The 19,413-nt window shown below is 38.6% G+C and overlaps 2 protein-coding genes across 3 annotated transcripts in view; one reads left to right on the top strand and one right to left on the bottom strand.

Annotated features, from left to right (window-relative positions):
- inpp5a (inositol polyphosphate-5-phosphatase A) overlaps nucleotides 1-14,905 on the top strand; it is a 160,837-nt gene extending 145,932 nt beyond the window's left edge. Inside the window, exons 13-16 of one of the 2 annotated variants that reach the window (XM_058049722.2) lie at nucleotides 4,780-4,891; nucleotides 8,703-8,771; nucleotides 11,345-11,381; nucleotides 13,345-14,905. In XM_058049722.2, coding sequence (XP_057905705.2) covers nucleotides 4,780-4,891; nucleotides 8,703-8,771; nucleotides 11,345-11,381; nucleotides 13,345-13,394 — 268 coding nt within the window. In that variant the 3' untranslated portion in view covers nucleotides 13,395-14,905. Of the gene's footprint in view, nucleotides 1-4,779; nucleotides 4,892-8,702; nucleotides 8,772-11,344; nucleotides 11,437-13,344 lie in introns of both variants that reach the window. The other variant, XM_058049729.2, reaches the window with a different exon arrangement.
- A 944-nt stretch (nucleotides 14,906-15,849) lies between these two features.
- Nucleotides 15,850-18,259, bottom strand: nkx6.2 (NK6 homeobox 2). The gene is made up of 3 exons (XM_058049792.2): nucleotides 17,633-18,259; nucleotides 16,960-17,132; nucleotides 15,850-16,865 (listed from the first exon to the last, which is right to left on the bottom strand). The coding sequence occupies exons 1-3, from the start codon at nucleotides 18,060-18,062 to the stop codon at nucleotides 16,614-16,616; spliced, it is 855 nt and encodes a 284-aa protein (XP_057905775.1). The 5' UTR covers nucleotides 18,063-18,259; the 3' UTR covers nucleotides 15,850-16,613.
- Between the last annotated feature and the right edge of the window lie 1,154 nt (nucleotides 18,260-19,413).

Below are 19,413 nucleotides of genomic sequence, written 5' to 3'. Positions count from 1 at the left end.
CTTTAGCCATAGCGTGCCATTCGACTGTTTGCCGTCGCATTAAGCCTCGCTATCTCCCGGGGAAGCAATGAAGGGTGCGGTACAGAAAGCCCACCTACCTGTATATGCACACACAGGTGCGCGGAATGGCCCGCTGAGGACCTGTGCGGTTTATTTTTAATCAGCTTTTACTTCTAGTTTTGTAGTTAATAGCTCATTTCAAGTTGATTGTTTGAAGAAAGTGTGGAGGGAAACTTCATTTTCTCTCAATCTCCTTCAAACACCAGAGCGACCCCCCCACCCCCCGGCTTGTTGGTCAATAAAGCCATAAGAGAGTTGCTCTCGAGCCCTAATAGGGGGATTGTTCACAGGCCCGGGTCCGTCTTTCAGGAAGCAGGAGGCATTGAGGCCACCCTGAAGTCAAGGAGCTCCTCCAACCCTTTGAAGACTTTGCTCTTTTTCCTCCTTCCCCAAGCCTCTTTCTGTCTGATCCCCGTTTAGCCCTTCGCCTCTGCCTCCCTCCTTGTCTATCCGTTTGACTCATCCCATTCTTCCGGCTCCCTTTTATCCCCGGATCACTTCTTTAGTCTTTTCATTAGCATAGCAAAACCCTCATGCATTTCCCCCACGCTTGAAGTGCTATTAATGCTAATTGGAGGCAGGGAGCTCACTCTGCAGGTCTGTTTGTTCACCTGGTGGGGGGGCTCCATGCACGTGCACGTGCACGTGCATGTGTGTTGACCCTGTTTGTGCCCCCGCTTTAACCCCACACACAAATGCGCGTCACGCTACGTTTTGCAAAATCAATGTACAGCAATCTCTGAATTGTCCATTTTTAAGTATAAAAATGGCTGAATGAGCTAAAATGCAAATTGAAGGCATTCTGACAACTCCGACATAGACATGATATGTAGTATTCCACACTGGCCACTAGGCGGCATCGATACTTTATCGCCAGACTTGTATTGCATGTTTGAATAATCTCACGAAAGGCGTAATAATCCCCCCGAAACACGGCTGCTGTTGTACTGCTAATCTCTGTAATATGACATCACTTCCTGTCCGCTAGCACTGGAACACTTTTACAGCAACACACAAGTCTTAAATGGCGTATTTTCTGTGTTTATGTGTACTGTATTGGGTAAAAGTTGAGAGGGTAGAGATAATAATAATAATACATTTTTTTTTTCCTCTCACATACTTTTATTTTTCAATCTCACTGAAACAATACCATAACAGTGATGTTTTTATATCCATGTTAGCTTGTGTTTAGTTGGAGTGTTGGTACTGGACGATGTACGATACGATGATAATAACGAACTGGTTGCTCCTGGCACGTAGTTGGGTGCTTCAAACTGCGTGAGGGTGCTTGGATGTGGGCTTTTTATTCTGGTAGACAAGGAATAATATATGTTTTGTTGGGATGAGGTTGGAATCTGGGTGGTTGGGGGGGGTGGGACTAGATAAGTAGACTTCTTCCCACTCCCTTTCAAACATGTGTATGTTTATATGTAAATAGGTATTTTTATTTATATTGATTTTGGTTGGTTTGTTGTGCTTTGGATGTTTTTCATGTTCGAAATAAAGAAAAATAATAATAATAAATAAATAAATACCTTGTTGGGAGATGTACCTAAACGTTGTTTTAGGTACATCTTTGGTATACTATATATGTGTAGTTATTGAGCAACCTGTTTTTTTGTTTTTTTTTTATATTTTATTTGGGCAAATATATGAAACATTACAGTGCATTTCTTATAACTTTCCATTATTTACATTTGTATTCAACTATCTGATGACAAGCCCAAAAGGAGTAGGCTGAAGCAAAAAAGCTTATAAATGCCTACCCCTTTTTGCAAGATTTCCTGTTATTATTATCATTGTAATATTATTATTGTTATTATCATTATTATCATTATTGTTATAATCTTTATCATTATTACCATTATTATTGTTATTATTATCACCATTATTATAATCATCATTAATATCACCATTTTCATCATTATAGTTGTAACAATTTTTGGATTTTTTTTTTAAATTATTAAATTTTACAGACTTCATTGCTTCTTGTAGAGTTCTGCATCATTCCATGTGTTGTTTTATGAAATACGCAGTATTTGAGCAACCTGTTTTAACATAAAAAAAACTCCAAAAACTGTCAAATATTCTACCTTTACAAAGCCAATAATGGTCCATTTTGATTGACACGGTCAAAAATTGATCATTTTTATTGTTTGTTATTGTGGTTTGCAGTAATGTTCAAGTGCACTACTTGACTAAGTTGCCAGGTGCAGTTAAAAAGTCACATCCTGTGCTGCAAAATCAACTGATTTATGATTTTGAAGCTGATCTGGAACCTTGTAACTTTTGTTCTTTTGTGATATTTGGCACCCTCAAGCGTGTTTATTTTATTGTAAGAAAAACCAGACTGGGAGAAAACGAGCGACTTTGTGTTCTGCTACAGTTAGCACACATGCTAGCGAAGGAGCAAATTGGATTGCTATTACAGAAGGTAAGCCTTCCCTTCCACCCTGATGAGCGCCTGCAAACAAATTGGATCGGTGGGGTGTAAATCTGAAGCGGCCTGATGAGCCGAACGGGCAAATTGAATTCTCAACAATGTAAATCTTTTATCAGCTCAGCCGCTCGCCGTCGCTTAAATCAAGTGATCGTTCCCTGCTGTTCCAAGACGCGCGCTATCTCTATTGGCCATTTGCCGCCGCACCTAATCTGTTTTTGATGACTGTGTAGGGATGTAGTCGTACATATCGCCGACTGAGTCCCCGCTCCGCCTAAATTGCTCGCATTCTCGCTGTTATTCCGCTCCTCCCTCCTCCTCCTTCGTTTCTCGCTGTCTCTTTTCGCCGACCTGCACAGTTGGCAGAGAAATATCGCTTTGATTAAGCTGTTTGCATGTGTTGATTCCACAGATTACTCAGATGACTAGTCATGCTAATGGACCTCCTGTTGGTTGTTTTCTTCAAAATACTTTCATCTGTTTGTGACATAAAGCAGATGATGTGATTGCTCCTTTTTTTTTTTTTCAATATTCTTCTGCTCCGTTCGGTCATATAACCAACATTTATGACTTTCTTCACGAGAGGTGGCAGCTGAAATGGATTCCTGATCATTTGAATATGGATTCTTCTCACCAGCGTTGGACTTTCTTGATTGTCATCATCTTGCGTCGTACAAATGGCAGCGGTTCATTTAGTAAACATTAAAGAGCGTCACATGACTACGTTTACGCCATTCAACAACATGAATGGTGTAACGGCTCAAGATGGGATCATACGTAATATTCTGCACTCATTTGACCGTAATGTTGGGTGAGGTGGATACACAAGCACCAAAACCCGACTGCCAAAACAGCAGGCACGTTCATCTGTAATATAAATTATTCTCATTCATTCATGCATTTTCTACCGCTTTTTCCTCACGAGGGTCGCGGGGGGGGTGCTGGAGCCTATCCCAGCTGTCTTCGGGCGAGAGGCGGGGTACACCCTTGGACTGGTGGCCAGCCAATCACAGGGCACATATTAGACAAACAACCATTCACACTCACATTCATACCTATGGACAATTTGGAGTCGCCAATTAAAAAAACCCGGTCTTCTAGCTGTGAGGTCTGCGCGCAAACCACTAGACCACCGTGCTGCTAATATAAATCACAAACTCTGAAAGCTTGACGTTACAGTACTTCCTCTTCCGACCCCCCCACTCAGCTTTGCTAGCATATACGCATTCACGGCTAGCATCATTTTCTGTTATTATGTTTACTATATTGGGTAAAACAAGTGATATAGGGCTGTTATTTCATGTCTAGAGGGCTCTAGTCATCTTTAAAAGCATATTTCGAAGATTGTAAACAGGTTTTTCATGCTGTGACTGTGAACATATTTTGTCATAATATTTATATATTAGGGCTAGTGGTTAGCGCGCAGACCTCACATCTAGGAGACCAGGGTTCAATTCCCACCCTCGGCCATCTCTGTGTGGAGTTTGCATGTTCTCCACGTGCATGCGTGGGTTTTCTCCGGGTACTCCGGTTTCCTCCCACATTCCAAAAACATGCTAGGTTAATTAGCGACTCCAAATTGTCCATAGGTATGAATGTGAGTGTGAATGGTTGTTTGTCTATATGTGCCCTGTGATTGGCTGGCGATCAGTCCAGGGTGTACACCGCCTCTCGCCCGAAGACAGCTGGGAAAGGCTGCAGCACCCCCCGCGACCCTCGTGAGGAAAAAGCGGTAGAAAATGAATGAATATATATATATATATAATCATAATATTATGGCAATGACGTAGAAATTACAAGAAAAAAATCATTTTTCCATACATAATTTTTTGATTGTCTTACAATTGTAAGTTTTTTCTCATTACTTGTAGAACACAATTTTTTCCTCATAATATTTGGACTTAATTCTTGTAAAAAAAAAAAAAAAAAAAGTTGTATTCTAATAAGTAATGAGAAAAAAGTTAGAATTGTAAGACAATCAACTTGTATATAAAAAATTATTTACGGAAAAATGTTATCATTATGTCATCAACAAGTTAGCAGAATATCAAGTTCTTACCTATGGCCCCCCCAATGGATGGGCGACGAGAGTGTGTGCAAGCACAAAATCATGATATGGGGGGGATGAAATTGGATGGATCGGTTTTACGCAGAATTACACCAAAAACACGTAACGGAAATGTTCAACTTTTGCTGCAAATGTCACCTTCTACCCACAAACGTAGAGTTCTACCGTCTACTAAGCAGCGATGGTGTTGGCTTGTGTGTCCCCCCCCCAGTTACCCGTACAGTGAAGACAGCAACGAGGGGAAGCAGTACATGAACACCAGATGCCCTGCCTGGTGTGACCGAATCCTCATGTCTTCATCTGCCAGAGACCTGGTCTTAAAGGTGAGCTCCTTACAGCTTCAGAGCTTTTCATTTCATATTTTACATTTCCTTTTGCACAATTAATGAGCACATCGTCCCTCGAAATACTGGAGGTACTATGCACCATGTTTTTTTTTTTTGTTTTTTTTTCATTTGGTTTTTCTTCAGCCATTCAGAGGTGGACTTGCTGGTGTGTTTTGGATTATTGTCCTGCAGCTTTCAGCTTGAGGTCACCAACAGATGGCCGGACATTCATGCTTCCGTTTATCACAGCAGCAAAACAGCCCCAGACCATCACACTACCACCGTAATATTTTACTGTTGCTATGATGTATTTTTTTTTTTTTTTTTTTTTTTTTTTTGAGAAAAAAAAATGCACCATGTTTTTGATCCACTCTGTTGTCCCTCCATCGCATCACAGATGGAAGGATGAGGTGACTGTGAATATTCATTTAGAAGCACTAAGCCTCAGGGTCCCCAGGACAAGTATATATATATATATATATATATATATATCCCAGAACATATAGAGTTCCTCAGCCTCCTGTCTTCTTCATAAAACATCAAACCAGCGTTTGCAGCCTCTTGTCTTCAAACAGCATCCTCCTCTCGGAGCCTGTTCTGCAGTCTGTTCTCTCAATTTGTTTACTGGCTCGTTTCCTCACGTGATCAATCCTGGACCAGCAGAATCCAACCCAGCCGCTTTAGATCCTGGCGGTTGCATTCTGTGCACACATCCGGGTGGAGAGAGCCAACCATGGTGGCTTTGGGCTGTGAAAGAGCTTGTAGACCAGCACCCAGCAGGGAGCCGCTCAGGAAGTTTGACTGTCTTTTGTTCACAACAAATGACAAATTTCCATCCTGGCTTTTCTTCCTCTGAAGCAACACTAAAACAATGACTTAGCTTACAGTCGTGTACAGTAGAGCTCCGGTTCTTGTAGGGGTTACATGATCATATGCTTCTTACCAAGCTGTTTTTTTTATTTAAATACAAATAATATATCTTAGTATATACTGTATTCACATTTTTTCTTTGATTTTTTTGGACGTTTTGACATCCAAAATGTAATGGTAATGGTAATGGTAATGGTAATGGTAATGGTTTTATTTCATTTGAACATGCATCAGATTCCAATTGAGTGCATCCCATAATCAGTTCCCAGTTCCACATGTCCAAAAGGAGTAGGAAGAAGCAAAGCTTATTAAATCCTACCCCTCCATCTGGTACTTTTACAATCACTAACTGTTACATTTGTTCACTTCCTGCTTTCCTAATATAGTTTAAGTTGTTTTTTTTTTGTTTTTTTTTAGTTTTTGTCACGTACTGAAGTACGAGGTGTACGAAATTCATTTTATTAATTTTTATTTATTATTTTTAATTTTGAATGTTTTTTAAATTAAATATATATATTTTTTTAATTTGATTTTTTTTTTGTCACGTACCAGAGTAGGAGGTGATATGAGCATCCAATGCCATAAAGGGTACCATAGTAAGTGTCAATATGCATAGCACATCATGACTGGTTTAAGACTCTTCATCCTTGTATTTAGCAAATTTATTTTATTTATAAATTTATTAAATTAATTTATTAATTTTTATTAATTTTGTTTTTAGTTTTTATTTATTTATTTTTTTTTTTTGTCCCGTACCAAAGTAGGAGGTGATATGAGCATCCAATGCCATAAAGGGTACCATAGTAAGTGTCAATATAGTGATATATATAGCACATCATGACTGGTTCAAGACTCTTCATCCTTGTATTTAGCAAACATCAACTGCTTGTATTGTTTCTTGAATTGGCTCATCGTTGTGCATTTTTTGAGGTCCTTACTCAATCAAACCAAAATAAAAGAAGTATTTTAAAAAATCAGCCAACATTGTATCACAAAAGTGCGTGGATCCACTGCGAAGAGCAGCCACCAACGGTATAAAAGATTGGCATCCACGCATCTGGACGCCTGTTTGCTCTCCATCCTCGGAGCAAAAGCTAATTGCCGGTAATGCGGAGGACAGTTAGTGTGTCCACAGATTGGCCGATGATTCACTGAGCACCCGCCGCCCGCCTCTGAGCATTACAGATTGTCGAGACATGGTCTTGTAAACAGGCCGGCGTGCGGCGTCATCTATCATGGCACGGTCGGTTAACTCGCCATCATGTTATTTTCTGCTTGCCGAGCCCTAACACGCCAAAGGTTGCCTGCTGGCTGTGCGGCGCGGCACCAGCTCCAGGAGCAGCGGTAATGAATGTTTAGCCGAGCGAGCGCTCCTCCTCTGCTGGAGGGCCTCGGGTAATTTGTTTATCTGTCTAAAGATTACGCAGCCTGAAAATCCGCAATTTTATACCGCCTTTGTAAATGATCAAGTGTGCGTTTGATGAATGTATCGGCGGGCTTCGGGAGGCAAGCGGATCACGGCCCGGCTCGCAGACGTATAGGGAGGTGCCGGTGCATGGCCCGCTAGAAAAAGGTAGCGGGAGGTGGCGCCGTTGTGCGTGCTGACCCCGCTCCGTTGCAGGATTGGTCTGAAGTTAATTTGGATTTGGCTTTATGGTTCATTCTCAAGCTCTCTGTCTCTTTCTTCTGAACCGCCGGTGCAGCTCGCCATGGCAGGAGCGTGTGCGTGCCGACATACGTGTGTGTGTGTGTGTGTGTGTACGAGGGCGCTGTCGGCCATTTAAAAACTCTTTAGTTCGACCAGACAAGTGTGATTTATTCTCCGGGCTGCAGATAGACGTCTTGCACGGGAAGCGGCTCCTTTGTGTGCACAAAGCGAAATTTGAACACGATTCCCTCAGATAGGCGCTCGGATGCTTTGGAGGCAAAACACGCACTTTATAAATGACTCCTGCTTTTCATCACGCTTCACAGGTTTGAAAGTGGATCGGAAAAAGGTGTTTTCAGCTCAGTGGATACAACCACAAGAGTTTCACTCAAAGAACTTGATGTTTTTAAAGTTATGTGAGGAAGTAAATCTGTTCTATTCACTTTTTTTTTTATGACCATCACCTGCGTGATAGCTTTATCTATTTTTTGGACAGTTTGAACAGCTTTTTTTTCATCCAGTGTCCAGACTTTATTATTTATATGGGCCTGCAAGCAAAGCCTTATTATTCCCCATACTTTTATTTTTTTATTATATTATTATTAGTAGTATATTATTATTATATATTATTTTATATTTTATTGTTATTATTATTATATTTTATTATTTTTATTTATTTATTATTTTATTAATTATATAATTATAATAATTATATGTTTTTATTTTATTTTATTATTATAAAAATATTATATTATTATTAGTATATTATTATTATACATTATTTTATATGTTTATTATTATTATTATTATATTTTTATTATTACTTATTATTTAATTAATTCTATACTTATAATAATTATTCGTTTTTATTTTATTTTATTTTATTTTATTTTATTTTATTTTATTTTATTTTATTTTATTTTATTTTATTTTATTTATCCCCATTATTTAGGTCCTGATCTTGGGTGGGTAGTGTCCTACTGTATTCATATTATGTCATGTAGGTCTTGATGGGGAGGAAGCCCTATTTATTTTGGTAACATGCTGTGTAACCATGGCAACGTACATACAGGCCGTACCATGCATATTCTGCCACATGCTTGCATCTGGTAAAGATACGCCGCCGGGCCAAAGGTAATCAACAGGTACTTCATTCTGTTAATTGTTGTCTTTAATGATGCTGGCAAAATGGCTGACCGTGTAAAACAACATGGCTGTTGTGTTTGGTGTGTACACGTGTAGGCAGATCGTCATGTAAGCGCCTGCTGTTCTTTCTTTTTATGTTTGCAGCCAGAACACGAGGAGAAGTCTCTAATCTACGATAACATCGGGCCCAGCGTCTGCATGGGGGACCACAAGGTAACACCAGTGGACTCCGTGTGTGTGTGTGCATCATGTATATGATGTAACACTCCAAACATGGAAATGATCCTAAACTACCATAAAACACATGCAACAGGAACATTTTGATAATTAAATAATTCAAATGTTGCCGCAGGATCCAAAACCAAGACACAAACTCCTAAAACACCATCAGCCAGCCATACATCCATTTTCTAGGCCGCTTATCCTCACTGGGGTCTCGGGGGGGCATGCTGGAGCCTACCCAATGATTATTATTATTATTATTATGAGTAATAGACAGCACCAAGATTAATTCTTGTCTATTTATTTAATTGGATTTGGTAGTACATTTTAAAATGGGTTCCTATTAAGGATACTTTCATGGGGTGCAAAAACTTTTTCCATTTTCTAATGATTTAGTAAATTTAACGTATTACATTTTGAGTAGAAATTTAGGGTAACTTCTCCTTTTCATAATGAAATTGGTTATTATTTCATTAGGGTATGTGTGAACATCATATTCAACCTGCAGGTAAGCCATTTGTATTTACAGGTTCCCACAGGACCGCAATGTATTTGTGGTGATAGGTTGGGCTCGCTTGATGATGTCATCATCTCATTTGCATAGTTGGCTGTGACACTTGGATGCTGTGGACGCTGTGGGAGACAAAAAGTCAGCAAAAAAAAAAAAAAAAACCCAAACAAAGTCATGTTGCCGTCTATCCTACAAACTTAGAAGGTCCAAACGTATTCATGGCGGAATAAAACACTGATTCATTAAAATGGACGTTGGGGAAGATGCCAATCAAAAAAAAGTGCTGTTTTTGTGTATATTGAACTTCCGCTACATTTTACAGTGTACAAATTGCATCCAGGTTGCTATGGTTACATGGCCGACTGCATACGTACATGTTGTTGATCAGCTCAGGGCTTCGAGTGAGGCTGCAGCACAAAAATATCATTTAAAAAGAAGCAGCAAAAAAAATGAAAAATGCGTAGTACATTTACCAGAATAAAGTCAAAATATTAAGAGAACATTCTTGATATAAATAAATTAATACATAATGCAGCACAAAAATATAATTTAAAAAGAAGCAGCAAAAAAAATGAAAAATGTGTAGTACATTTACCAGAATAAAGTCAAAATATTAAGAGAACATTCTTGATATAAATAAATTAATACATAATGCAGCACAAAAATATCATTTAAAAAGAAGCAGCAAAAAAAATGAAAAATGTGTAGTACATTTACCAGAATAAAGTCAAAATATTAAGAGAAAATTCTTGATATGAATAAATACATACATAAATAAATAAATACATAAATAAATAATGCAGCACAAAAATATCATTTAAAAAGAAGCAGCAAAAAAAATGAAAAATGCGTAGTACATTTACAAGAATAAAGTCAAAATATTAAGAGAAAAATCTTGATATAAATAAATAAATACATAAATAAATAATGCAGCGCAAAAATATCATTTAAAAAGAAGCAGCACAAAAATGACAAGAATAAAGTCAAAATATTAAGAGAAAATTCTTGATATAAATAAATAAATAAATAAATAAAAATATATAAAAACATAAAATTGTAACGTAACGGGAAAAATAAATAATTTCACAATAATAATTTAGTAATATGAGGAAATGTAATTTTTGTTGTATAAAATAGAAAAGAATACAATAAATAAAGTTTTAGGAAAATTAGGTAACAGAAAAAAAAACTTGAAGCCAAAATATTATAATGATAAAATAATTGTACTATGAGAGGGAAAGCTGAAAAAGTAGGAAAAAAATAAAACAACAAAAAAAATTACATTTTATGAGGAAAAAAGTGACAATTTTACAAGAGTCAACTGTATAATATGAAGAAAAATAATGTCATTTTACTAGCATAGAGTAGAAATATTAAAGAAAAAACTATTTTTATAGTAAACTAACAATGCTGTGATTAATAAAAAAATGTATTAAGTTATAAGTCATCCCATTTAAATCGCATTATTATGAGAAATAAACATCTCTATGTAGAATATCTACATGCGCATCCTTGTGGCCCTCGGTGGGAAAACGTTCCTCAGTAGCGATGATGCTGACGACGCACGTACAGCATCACTAACAAATGCATTGCAAATGAGCCCCGCCCCCCAACTCCCACCCACGAAGCGTTAAACAGTGTCGCCTCAGTGTGCGCCGTGCCAGACATCAGATCTGGCGCTGAAAGAGAGGCGCCTCAAGTCAGGTCTTTCATCATGACTCGGTGCGACGTCGGCGCTGGCGTGTGCGTGCGAGGTGACCCCGGCTCGCCGGCACATACTGCGGCAGCCTTCACTTCCCAGCCGCACACGGGTGCTAAAATCCCAGCTGGCTATGTTTAAAAAAATGTCCCGTATAGTTAGCGCCGGGGCTCCAAAACACACGGCCTCTGGTATGTGAGTTTAACCTCTGAGTCGCGCCGCGCCAATGGCGGCTTCCACTTGTCAAGCAGGGCATTAATAATCAAGTCTGCAGGAACTGCTTTCTTCTGCTGACGTCTTTTTTTGTTTTTTTACATTTTCTAACTCTGATTTGTCTCTTCCCCCCCCCGCCAGCCTGTCTTCCTGTCCTTCCGAATAGCAGCGGGGGCAGGTAAACCTAATGCAAATAAGCACAAGTGTTGTGTGGTGCAGTGATGTCGTTCGTGGTAAATATTCATTTTTCTTTCTTTATTATTATTCATCGTTGTTTGAGTTTCTATCACTTTGAGCACACTTAATCACATTTGAAGTGTACTACTTTATATGGACAAAAGCACGGACGCGTCTGCCCTCGGCACACTTAAGTGTGCGAGTGTGCAAATTGAGACACGGTGGCAAGGCTTTGTTATGTTTCTGCGTCATATTTAGCTCCTCCCCCTATAAATGTCATGTGACGTCGCCTCATTTTCATTTGCAAGGGAAAGACAGCAGTGACAAGCACTCTTCATGAGGATGAGGACAGTACTGCACTGCCGCTGCTAATTAAATTTCAAGCAATAATAACGATGTCAGTCTGTAGAAAATGGCGGTGCATAATAAATATATCATATATTATACTATATTATAACAAACTAGCAAGCGGCATGATCCAACTCAGATGTTACGCATGTAGAGGAGCATCACAAAATGTGCAAATTCAGCCATTTTGATGTGTTATTGATATAAATGATTTTTTTTCCAACATAGGAATCATACAGAAAATTCATTTCAATAGACGTCACTTTACTGTTTGAATCGTCCTGTCATTGGTGATCTCATAAAGGGGGGGGGGGGGGGTGTTCCAATACTTTTGTCCATATCGTGTGACATGTTCACACGTCATGTCTGCTATCCGCTTAAAATGCTGCAGTCATTTTAAGACGTTTACTCACAAACTTCAGCTTCAACTCGTTTTGAATGATTGAATGATCACATCTGTATACAGGCGCACCTCGTCACTTTGCGCTTCCGATGATGCGCCTTCACTTTAGCGTCTTTTTTTCCAAGTACATTAACGGGGACCTTGTTCAACTTTTCTGACGTATAAACGTTGTTAGAAACTTATATTCTCGTGTTAAATGATGCCAAAGCATCAGATAATCAGGACTAAAAAAAAAATAATAATAATAACTCATTGTACTATGAAAGGCAACGCTGAAATAGTAAGGAAAAAAATAAAACGACAAAAAAATTAAATTTTATGAAAAAAAGGTGACAATTTTATCAATGCGATCCGGACTTCCTTATATGGGCTGATGATTTCCTGCGTTCAGTAAACACGGAGATAGTATCCGGAAGTCCTTGGCAGCTCTTGGGAGTGTGACCAATCACAGCGGAGTTGCCGTACCAATAGATGAGGGACCCGGGAGTGGAATAAATGAAACAGCTGGAATAGGTGCAGATTCTGGAAGCTCTAGAAAGCTTTCAGTAGCTGCTCTATAGGAGTCCACAACTCAATGCAAAGTGATGAAAATTAGCATAACAGGGTCCCCTTTAAATGTTTTGTGGTTGACAATGGCATATTATTATTATTATTATTATTATTATTATTATTATTATTATTATTAGACAATCAGAAGATGCGTTCAAGTACTCGTACTTGGTTTGACTCTCCCAAGGCTAACACAGATGAGTCAATATTATTGTTTTGTTTTTATTATGTCTGCTCTATTTGCTGATAAAAGTGTAAATATGACTATAGGGTGTTATTTTATGTCTATAGACGCCTCTAATCATGTTAAAATAAAACATATTTAGAAGTTTAGAAGAACCAGTTAGCGCCATTAACGAGGGACTACTGTATATTAACGACTTCTTTACAACATGTAAAAAAAAAAATAAAAAAAAACTAAAATATGACTATGGGGTGTTACTTTATGTCCATAGACACCTCTAATCATGTTAAAAAAACATATTTAGAAGGTCCTGATCATGTTTTCTATGCTCTAATTCACTTATTACGGTCGGGTTTTGGAACCAGTTAGCCGCCATTAACGAGGGACTACTGTACATTAACGACTTCTTTACAACATGTGAAAAAAAAAAAAAAAAACGTGTAAAAAGGCTGAAAATTTTTCCTTTCTTTTGCCCCTCAGGGAATTGTTGCCAAAGGGGGGAGAATATATTCTGTGAAGCGCCTCTGTGAGAACACCAGGAGAAACACACACACACACAAACACACACACACACACACACTTTGCACAAGCGTACACTGAAGAAGAACCTATAGAAACTTTCCAGCAGTGCTGACCAGTCGTCCCCACACCTCATTCAATTCAAACTACCCTACCCCCCCCTCTCCATAAAACACTTGTTGAAATGTGGACCAGCGCCCGAGAGCGAGGGCCCGGCTCCAGACAAGACACACATCGCTGACCTCACCGTTGCCATGCAACCCCCTCCCAATCCCCAAACCCCGAGACCTCCACTTGGAGAAAGCAAAATGAACAGGATGGACGTACGGGATTGGGCCTTGAAACGCTAATCTACAAAAAAAAAACAAAAAAAAACCAGTCCTGCTACATCCTACATCCCTTGTCCACACAGTATAAGACGATTTAAAGACAAATACGTGCAATGCAAAAACAACTTGTGTGTCGATATTGTTAGGTTTATTTGTATAACATGAGGGTTGGCGCCGCTTTTACTTCTTTTCATTTCATTTTTTGTCTGCCTGACACATCATTTGAGTCCCATTTTGTACGCTGTACTTTTTAAAGACATAATTTATAAATCTTCTTACCAAAATGCTGGAGTGTGTTTGGGAGATCCTCGCAACCATGATGACCTTTTGGGTGGAGAAAGCGTCCAGCCGCGGTGATTTATTGCCTAGCCAAGAATGTTTTAAGCCGTGCCATAGACCATGAAAAGTGTATAAGACTTCATATATATATATATATATATATATATATACATATATACATATATATATATAGCACCCTCACCTTATTCTTTAACTTATTTCTACTTAATAATATTATGGTTCTGAATGTCATATTTTAGATAGGCGTGGGTATCCTTTAAAATATCTTTTTTTTTTTTTTGCCGATTTTGTTACTGCATTATGGTGCCAAGTATACAGAAATGAAGTGTGAAAATGATAAGGATGTGTTTAAAAAAAAAATAATACTCTAAGAGAATTTGCTTTTATTTGCGTTCCATGTAGCCTGCAGCAGCCTTCAGTGCAAAAAAAAAAAAAAAGTATTGTCCATGGCTGGAAAAAGGCTGTTTTGTTTTTATGGATTGAATTTATGACACTACACGTCAGCTGATGATCATTTTTGGGTTTTTTTTTAATCGAAATCACAGCAAAATGATTTTGTGCCTGCTGCAGAATTGATGTTTTTGTGTGTGAAAGCCAAACAGGTTGTTGTTTTTTTTTTTGTTGTTGTTGTTGTTGTTTTGTTCCTGCTGCTCATTGTGAGTTGACTTTAGGAATATAAGCCGCAGTTTTCCTTCACTCCATCTTCTAAAAAGCAAATAGAGATTTTATTGTACAGCCTCTGTGGACGGCCCGGCCTTTATAGGTGATGCAGTTGTCAAGCAATAAACAACATTAGAACTCAACACATCTTTGTCAGTCCTCTTTTGTTCTAATATTCTTAAAATATTGCAAAATTCTACTTCTTATTGAATGAAAATTAACTTTGCTCTACAAAAAATTGCTGAAATTACAGTATGAGTACCAATTTGTTTATTTTCTAATAATAGTAGCAGTGTTATATTATTTCTAAAAATGCAAAATGTCGTGTTTTTATTAGCTTTCTCCATTTCCCGTGTATTACACGGCGTCCACAAATTATGATCTTTAAAAATGTTGCATAAAGCTACACTTGACATGACGAATAAAGATGCAGTACCCCTGACGAACGGAGGGGGCGCATTACAAACAGGCCTCGCTTAAGTCATGCCATCTTTTTAAAAAAAAATATATATATATATAATATATAATCAATGAGTGCATTATTATTAATAGAACATTATGTATTAAATATATGGTAATTTAATCATTTAAATTGCAATTCGTTTTGCAATTATGTTTTTAGTGTGTGGTTTTTTTTTTTTTTTTATTTGCTTTTGTTAAGCCTTTTCTTCCCCCCCAAACTCATAACCTTATATTATGTATATACATATAGTCATTTAAAAGTAGACATGTTAAGATAAGGGTGTCCAAAGTGTGGCCCAAGATGCCATTACTGTCCCGCCTCAGTCATTGAAATAAAATTAAACACATACAAAAAAAAACAGCAAATTGGGAAAAGTCGAGCAAAAAGGCACAATGTTAAAAATTAAAAATTTTACCTGAAATGTTAATAACACAAAGCTTTGATTTTTAATATATGAACTTTTTTTTGCTGTTTATTTTAAAGAAATTAATAAAAAAAAAATCAAAGTGGCCTTTGATTTTTTTTTGTATGAGGTGAAAAAACCCGCCTGATTAAGAGCCTATAAATTAAAAAGTTGACATTATGAAAGGAAATAATTAAATATAATATAAAATAAATTGTAATACATACACAAAAAAATCTACTTTATGAATACAATATGTGTATTACTAATAATGACATTCAGGAATGTGATGAATTTGTCTTTAATTTATATTAAGCCCATACATTAAGACAGAAACCATAAAAGAAATGTTTGTTAAATAATTTATTCATTATACAAAGTGTTTTTTTCCTTCCTCTATAACCTCCCTGAAAGCAATAATACTCTTTAAAAGCAACAAAAAAAGCTCTTCCAAGTGTAGTGTCAATTACATTTGTTTGTTTTTTTTTTACAGGGCATATTTACAGCATCGGAAGTGTGTGCAGACTGAAAAAGGAATGGCAGTCAGGAGTAAAAATGAAGCATCGGGTGTGTTTGCCAGGAAGTAAGCGCGTCAGGGCTGCGTGGAGGATGGGAGAAAAGTCTTGACCCCCAACATAAGTTATTCTGTAAAAAATATATACAATACAATCATACTTTTCGCACCCCCTAAATGTTTTTTTTTTCCTTTCTCGCCTTTTAGGACAGTGGATACCCTGCTTGAACTGAGCTTTAAAAGCATCAGAGCCCGTTCACACCTGACATATGGCACATTCACATCCGGATCAGCGTCGGTTCCGTTCATAAAATGTCCTTTTAAGTCCAAATCATACGTGAAAGAATATGAATATTCCAGAAAACAAGTCTGCAGAATGACACGGGCTCATATCGTTGCAATGACAAATGTTTTTTTGTGTGTTTTTTTAAACGTAATACTCCACTCGTCTGTCCGTCCGAGTCTTCTTGCGCTTGGACACCCGGATCACGTCAGGCGGGAATGGGCTCGGAAAGAGTGCGAGTTCTCCGGACTGTAGCTTTTCTCGAAAGGTGGCGGTTATCACAAGGTGTCCGAGCTGTTGCTACAGGGGCTGACCAGCGCCAGATTGCTGCCGGCCTTGTGCTTCTTCAACAGTCTCGAGATTTTCTCGTCGTCCGAGTTGGGATCCAGCGGTTTGTTGTACTCGTCGTCCTCCTCGTTGTCCGAACTCTCCTTCATTTTTTCCGTCTCGGAGTCGTGCTTCTTCTTAGCCGAGGCCATCTCCGCCGCGTGCCGCTTCCGCCACTTGGTTCTCCGGTTCTGGAACCAGACCTGGGAAAAACGGAAGGCCGCAGCATGCTCATCGGGTCCACATAATAACCACAATGAACAAAGGAAAAGGAAAGCATATGTCTTTGGTCCTTACCTTGACTTGGCTCTCCGTCATTCCCAAGGAGTAGGCCAAGCGAGCTCTCTCGGGGCCTGCCAGGTATTTTGTCTGCTCAAAGGTTTTTTCCAGTGCAAAAATCTGCTGTCCAGAAAAAGTAGGCCTGGAGTGTTTCTTCTTGCCATCCTTGTCCACCATTAAACTGGACTGAGCTGTAAAAAAAAACAGCAGAAAAAAGATGAGTCATTATGCATGCAAATCATTGAATAAATGAAGTCCAAATAAAAGTAAAAGATGGAAAAATAACCCAAATGTGCAGGGATCAAAAGTAAATAATTAAAACAATAATGTCTAATTTAAAAAAATAAATAAAACTAATGTTAGAAAATGGAATAAAATTCATCTGGATGGAACATTTTTCTTTTTCCATATTATATTAATATTATAAAAAAAATCAAAAAGGACCGTTTCAATATCTTTAATGTAGTAAAACACAACAAAAAAGCTAAAACCAATCCCATATAAATATAATAATTTAAAGAAAAAAATATCATGCATTATATAAAAAACAACCATACCAATTAAAGCAGCCCTTTTTATGCTCTATTTTATGATTGTTATTTTTGTTATATTATATTACATAAGTAGTAGTAATTGTAGTAGTATAAGTAGTAGTAATTGTACTTGAAATTAGAGAGTAAAAAGGACTTACACGGACACGGCACACGCGGGTCCCTCCACGGGGATCCCTGCATCACCCCCGGCCAGAAGATGGGCGCCCTCCCGGGCAGCTCGGCCAGCGGCTTGGGGTACCGGGACACGGCCGGGCCGAAGTACATCCCGGCCGCCGCCGCCGCGGCGCTGGTGGCCAGGCCGTTGATCCTGGGGAAGCCGGACAGCAGCTGCCCGGCCGTGGCGATGGGTCTCCCCAGGATGTCGCTTATTCCGTGCGGGGTGGCCCCGGAGAGCTGCGAGTTGAGGCCGGAGAGCGGCGGCGCCTTGAAGGCCGCCGGGCTCTGCTGCAGCGCGTACGGGAAGAGGGACGTCTTCATCTCGGTCATGTTGTGCAACGCCGCCAGCGGGGTGCTGCCCAGGACGAAAGCACTCTGCCGGTTAGCCTCCATCTGCCCCACCGCTAACATTTGTCAACATGAACCGCCGCTCTCGCTCGGATCCAAACCAGCAGAAAAAGTCGATGGAGTTATCCCGGAAACTTCTTCTCGCTCCTTCTCCAAGATGTCTCCCCGGGCGCCAAAGTCGCACGAAGTGTGGAGATGTTTTTCGCAGCTTTTCATGAGAACCGTGCGTGGACTCTCCGTGCCAGTGACGAGGAGCCTCTGATAACAGCGCAACCACCTGCACGCCCGGCCTTCCCATTGGACGAGAGTCGGGGCTGCTGTGCTCTGATTGGACGAGACCCAAAGTCCCCGCCGTTCACTCGCTTAAGGCTTTGGCGGGCTGGTGCTGCCTCGACGTGCTGTCGAAAAAGGGAGCTTCCAGTTGACGTGAACCGAGAGGACGTCTCGCTTAAGAATCGGATTTATTAAGAGACGTTTCACTGCGGGCCAGCGTATTAAAAGTAGGCTAGTTCATGTCATTATTATCGCTATTTTTTCTTTACACCGTAGACTTATTAATGTTTTATACCGTTTCGCTTCAACGCAGTCGTAATTTTCGAACTTTAGCACGCAAACGTTTCGTTTGAATATAAATACAATCACTAATTTGTGAATTAATTGCAATAACGAGATAATATCTAGAAAAGCTTTAAAAGCGTCGGCGCCGTGCATTTTTCTAATGCAACGTGTTGAAGTTGCGAATTCAGAGGTAACTTGAATGTGGCATAAACCAATTAAGTGTTAATGACGATAACAACATACAACATTATTTTTTTTTATTAAACGCGTTTGAACGAGCATATATTTTTATAAAATAATTATAAGAGAATAAAAAACAAGTTGCTTAATTTGTTTATTTGATGCGTTTTTGCAACATAACTATGCTTTGATATGGCGTTGTTTTTTTATAGCATTAAATTTGTTTTTAACAATTAAAGCTCCTCGTTTCACCTGTCAGATTTTAAATATTATTATTGAATATAAAGGAGATGCTTACTATTTGTCATTTTAAATTAATACCACGTTTTGGAATAATTCATAAAAAAAAAACATGGAAGATTTGTTGAAAAAAAAGCGTTATTATTACAAAAAATAAACAAAATCTAATATGAAGTCAAAGCGTCGGTCTCCAGTCATCACTCTGAGTGCTGTAATATTTCATGGAGATGTGAGAAGGTTATAAGAGTGAAATATGACCATGTTGTCATTTTTAAAAGGCACCAAAACGCACCTTGCTTCTCATTTTTCTCACCGAGGAAATATTGTTATTATTTAATATTAAAAAAGGGTCTTTTCAACGCGAGGTGATTCACAATTGTGAGACTTTATGTCTTCATGTTTTCATGTTTTCCCTGCAAATATCAAATATCAGCCA

The sequence above is a fragment of the Doryrhamphus excisus genome, linkage group LG10 (genome assembly GCF_037039965.1).
Source record: "Doryrhamphus excisus strain RoL-2023G ecotype Guam linkage group LG10, RoL_Dexc_Guam_v1.1, whole genome shotgun sequence".
In the NCBI taxonomy this organism is placed as follows: domain Eukaryota; kingdom Metazoa; phylum Chordata; class Actinopteri; order Syngnathiformes; family Syngnathidae; genus Doryrhamphus; species Doryrhamphus excisus.
This window is presented reverse-complemented; position numbering and strand designations above follow the sequence as displayed.

What these genes read in the sequence shown, in the direction of transcription:
- nkx6.2 (XM_058049792.2), bottom strand. Translation starts at nt 18,062, where the DNA reads ATGTTAGCGGTGGGGCAGATGGAGGCTAACCGGCAGAGTGCTTTCGTC. An exon ending in CCCGCGTGTGCCGTGTCCGT is followed by an intron (nt 17,133 to 17,632) that starts GTAAGTCCTTTT and finishes TTTTTTTTACAG; the next exon opens with CTCAGTCCAGTTTAATGGTG. An exon ending in TGACGGAGAGCCAAGTCAAG is followed by an intron (nt 16,866 to 16,959) that starts GTAAGGACCAAA and finishes CGTTTTTCCCAG; the next exon opens with GTCTGGTTCCAGAACCGGAG.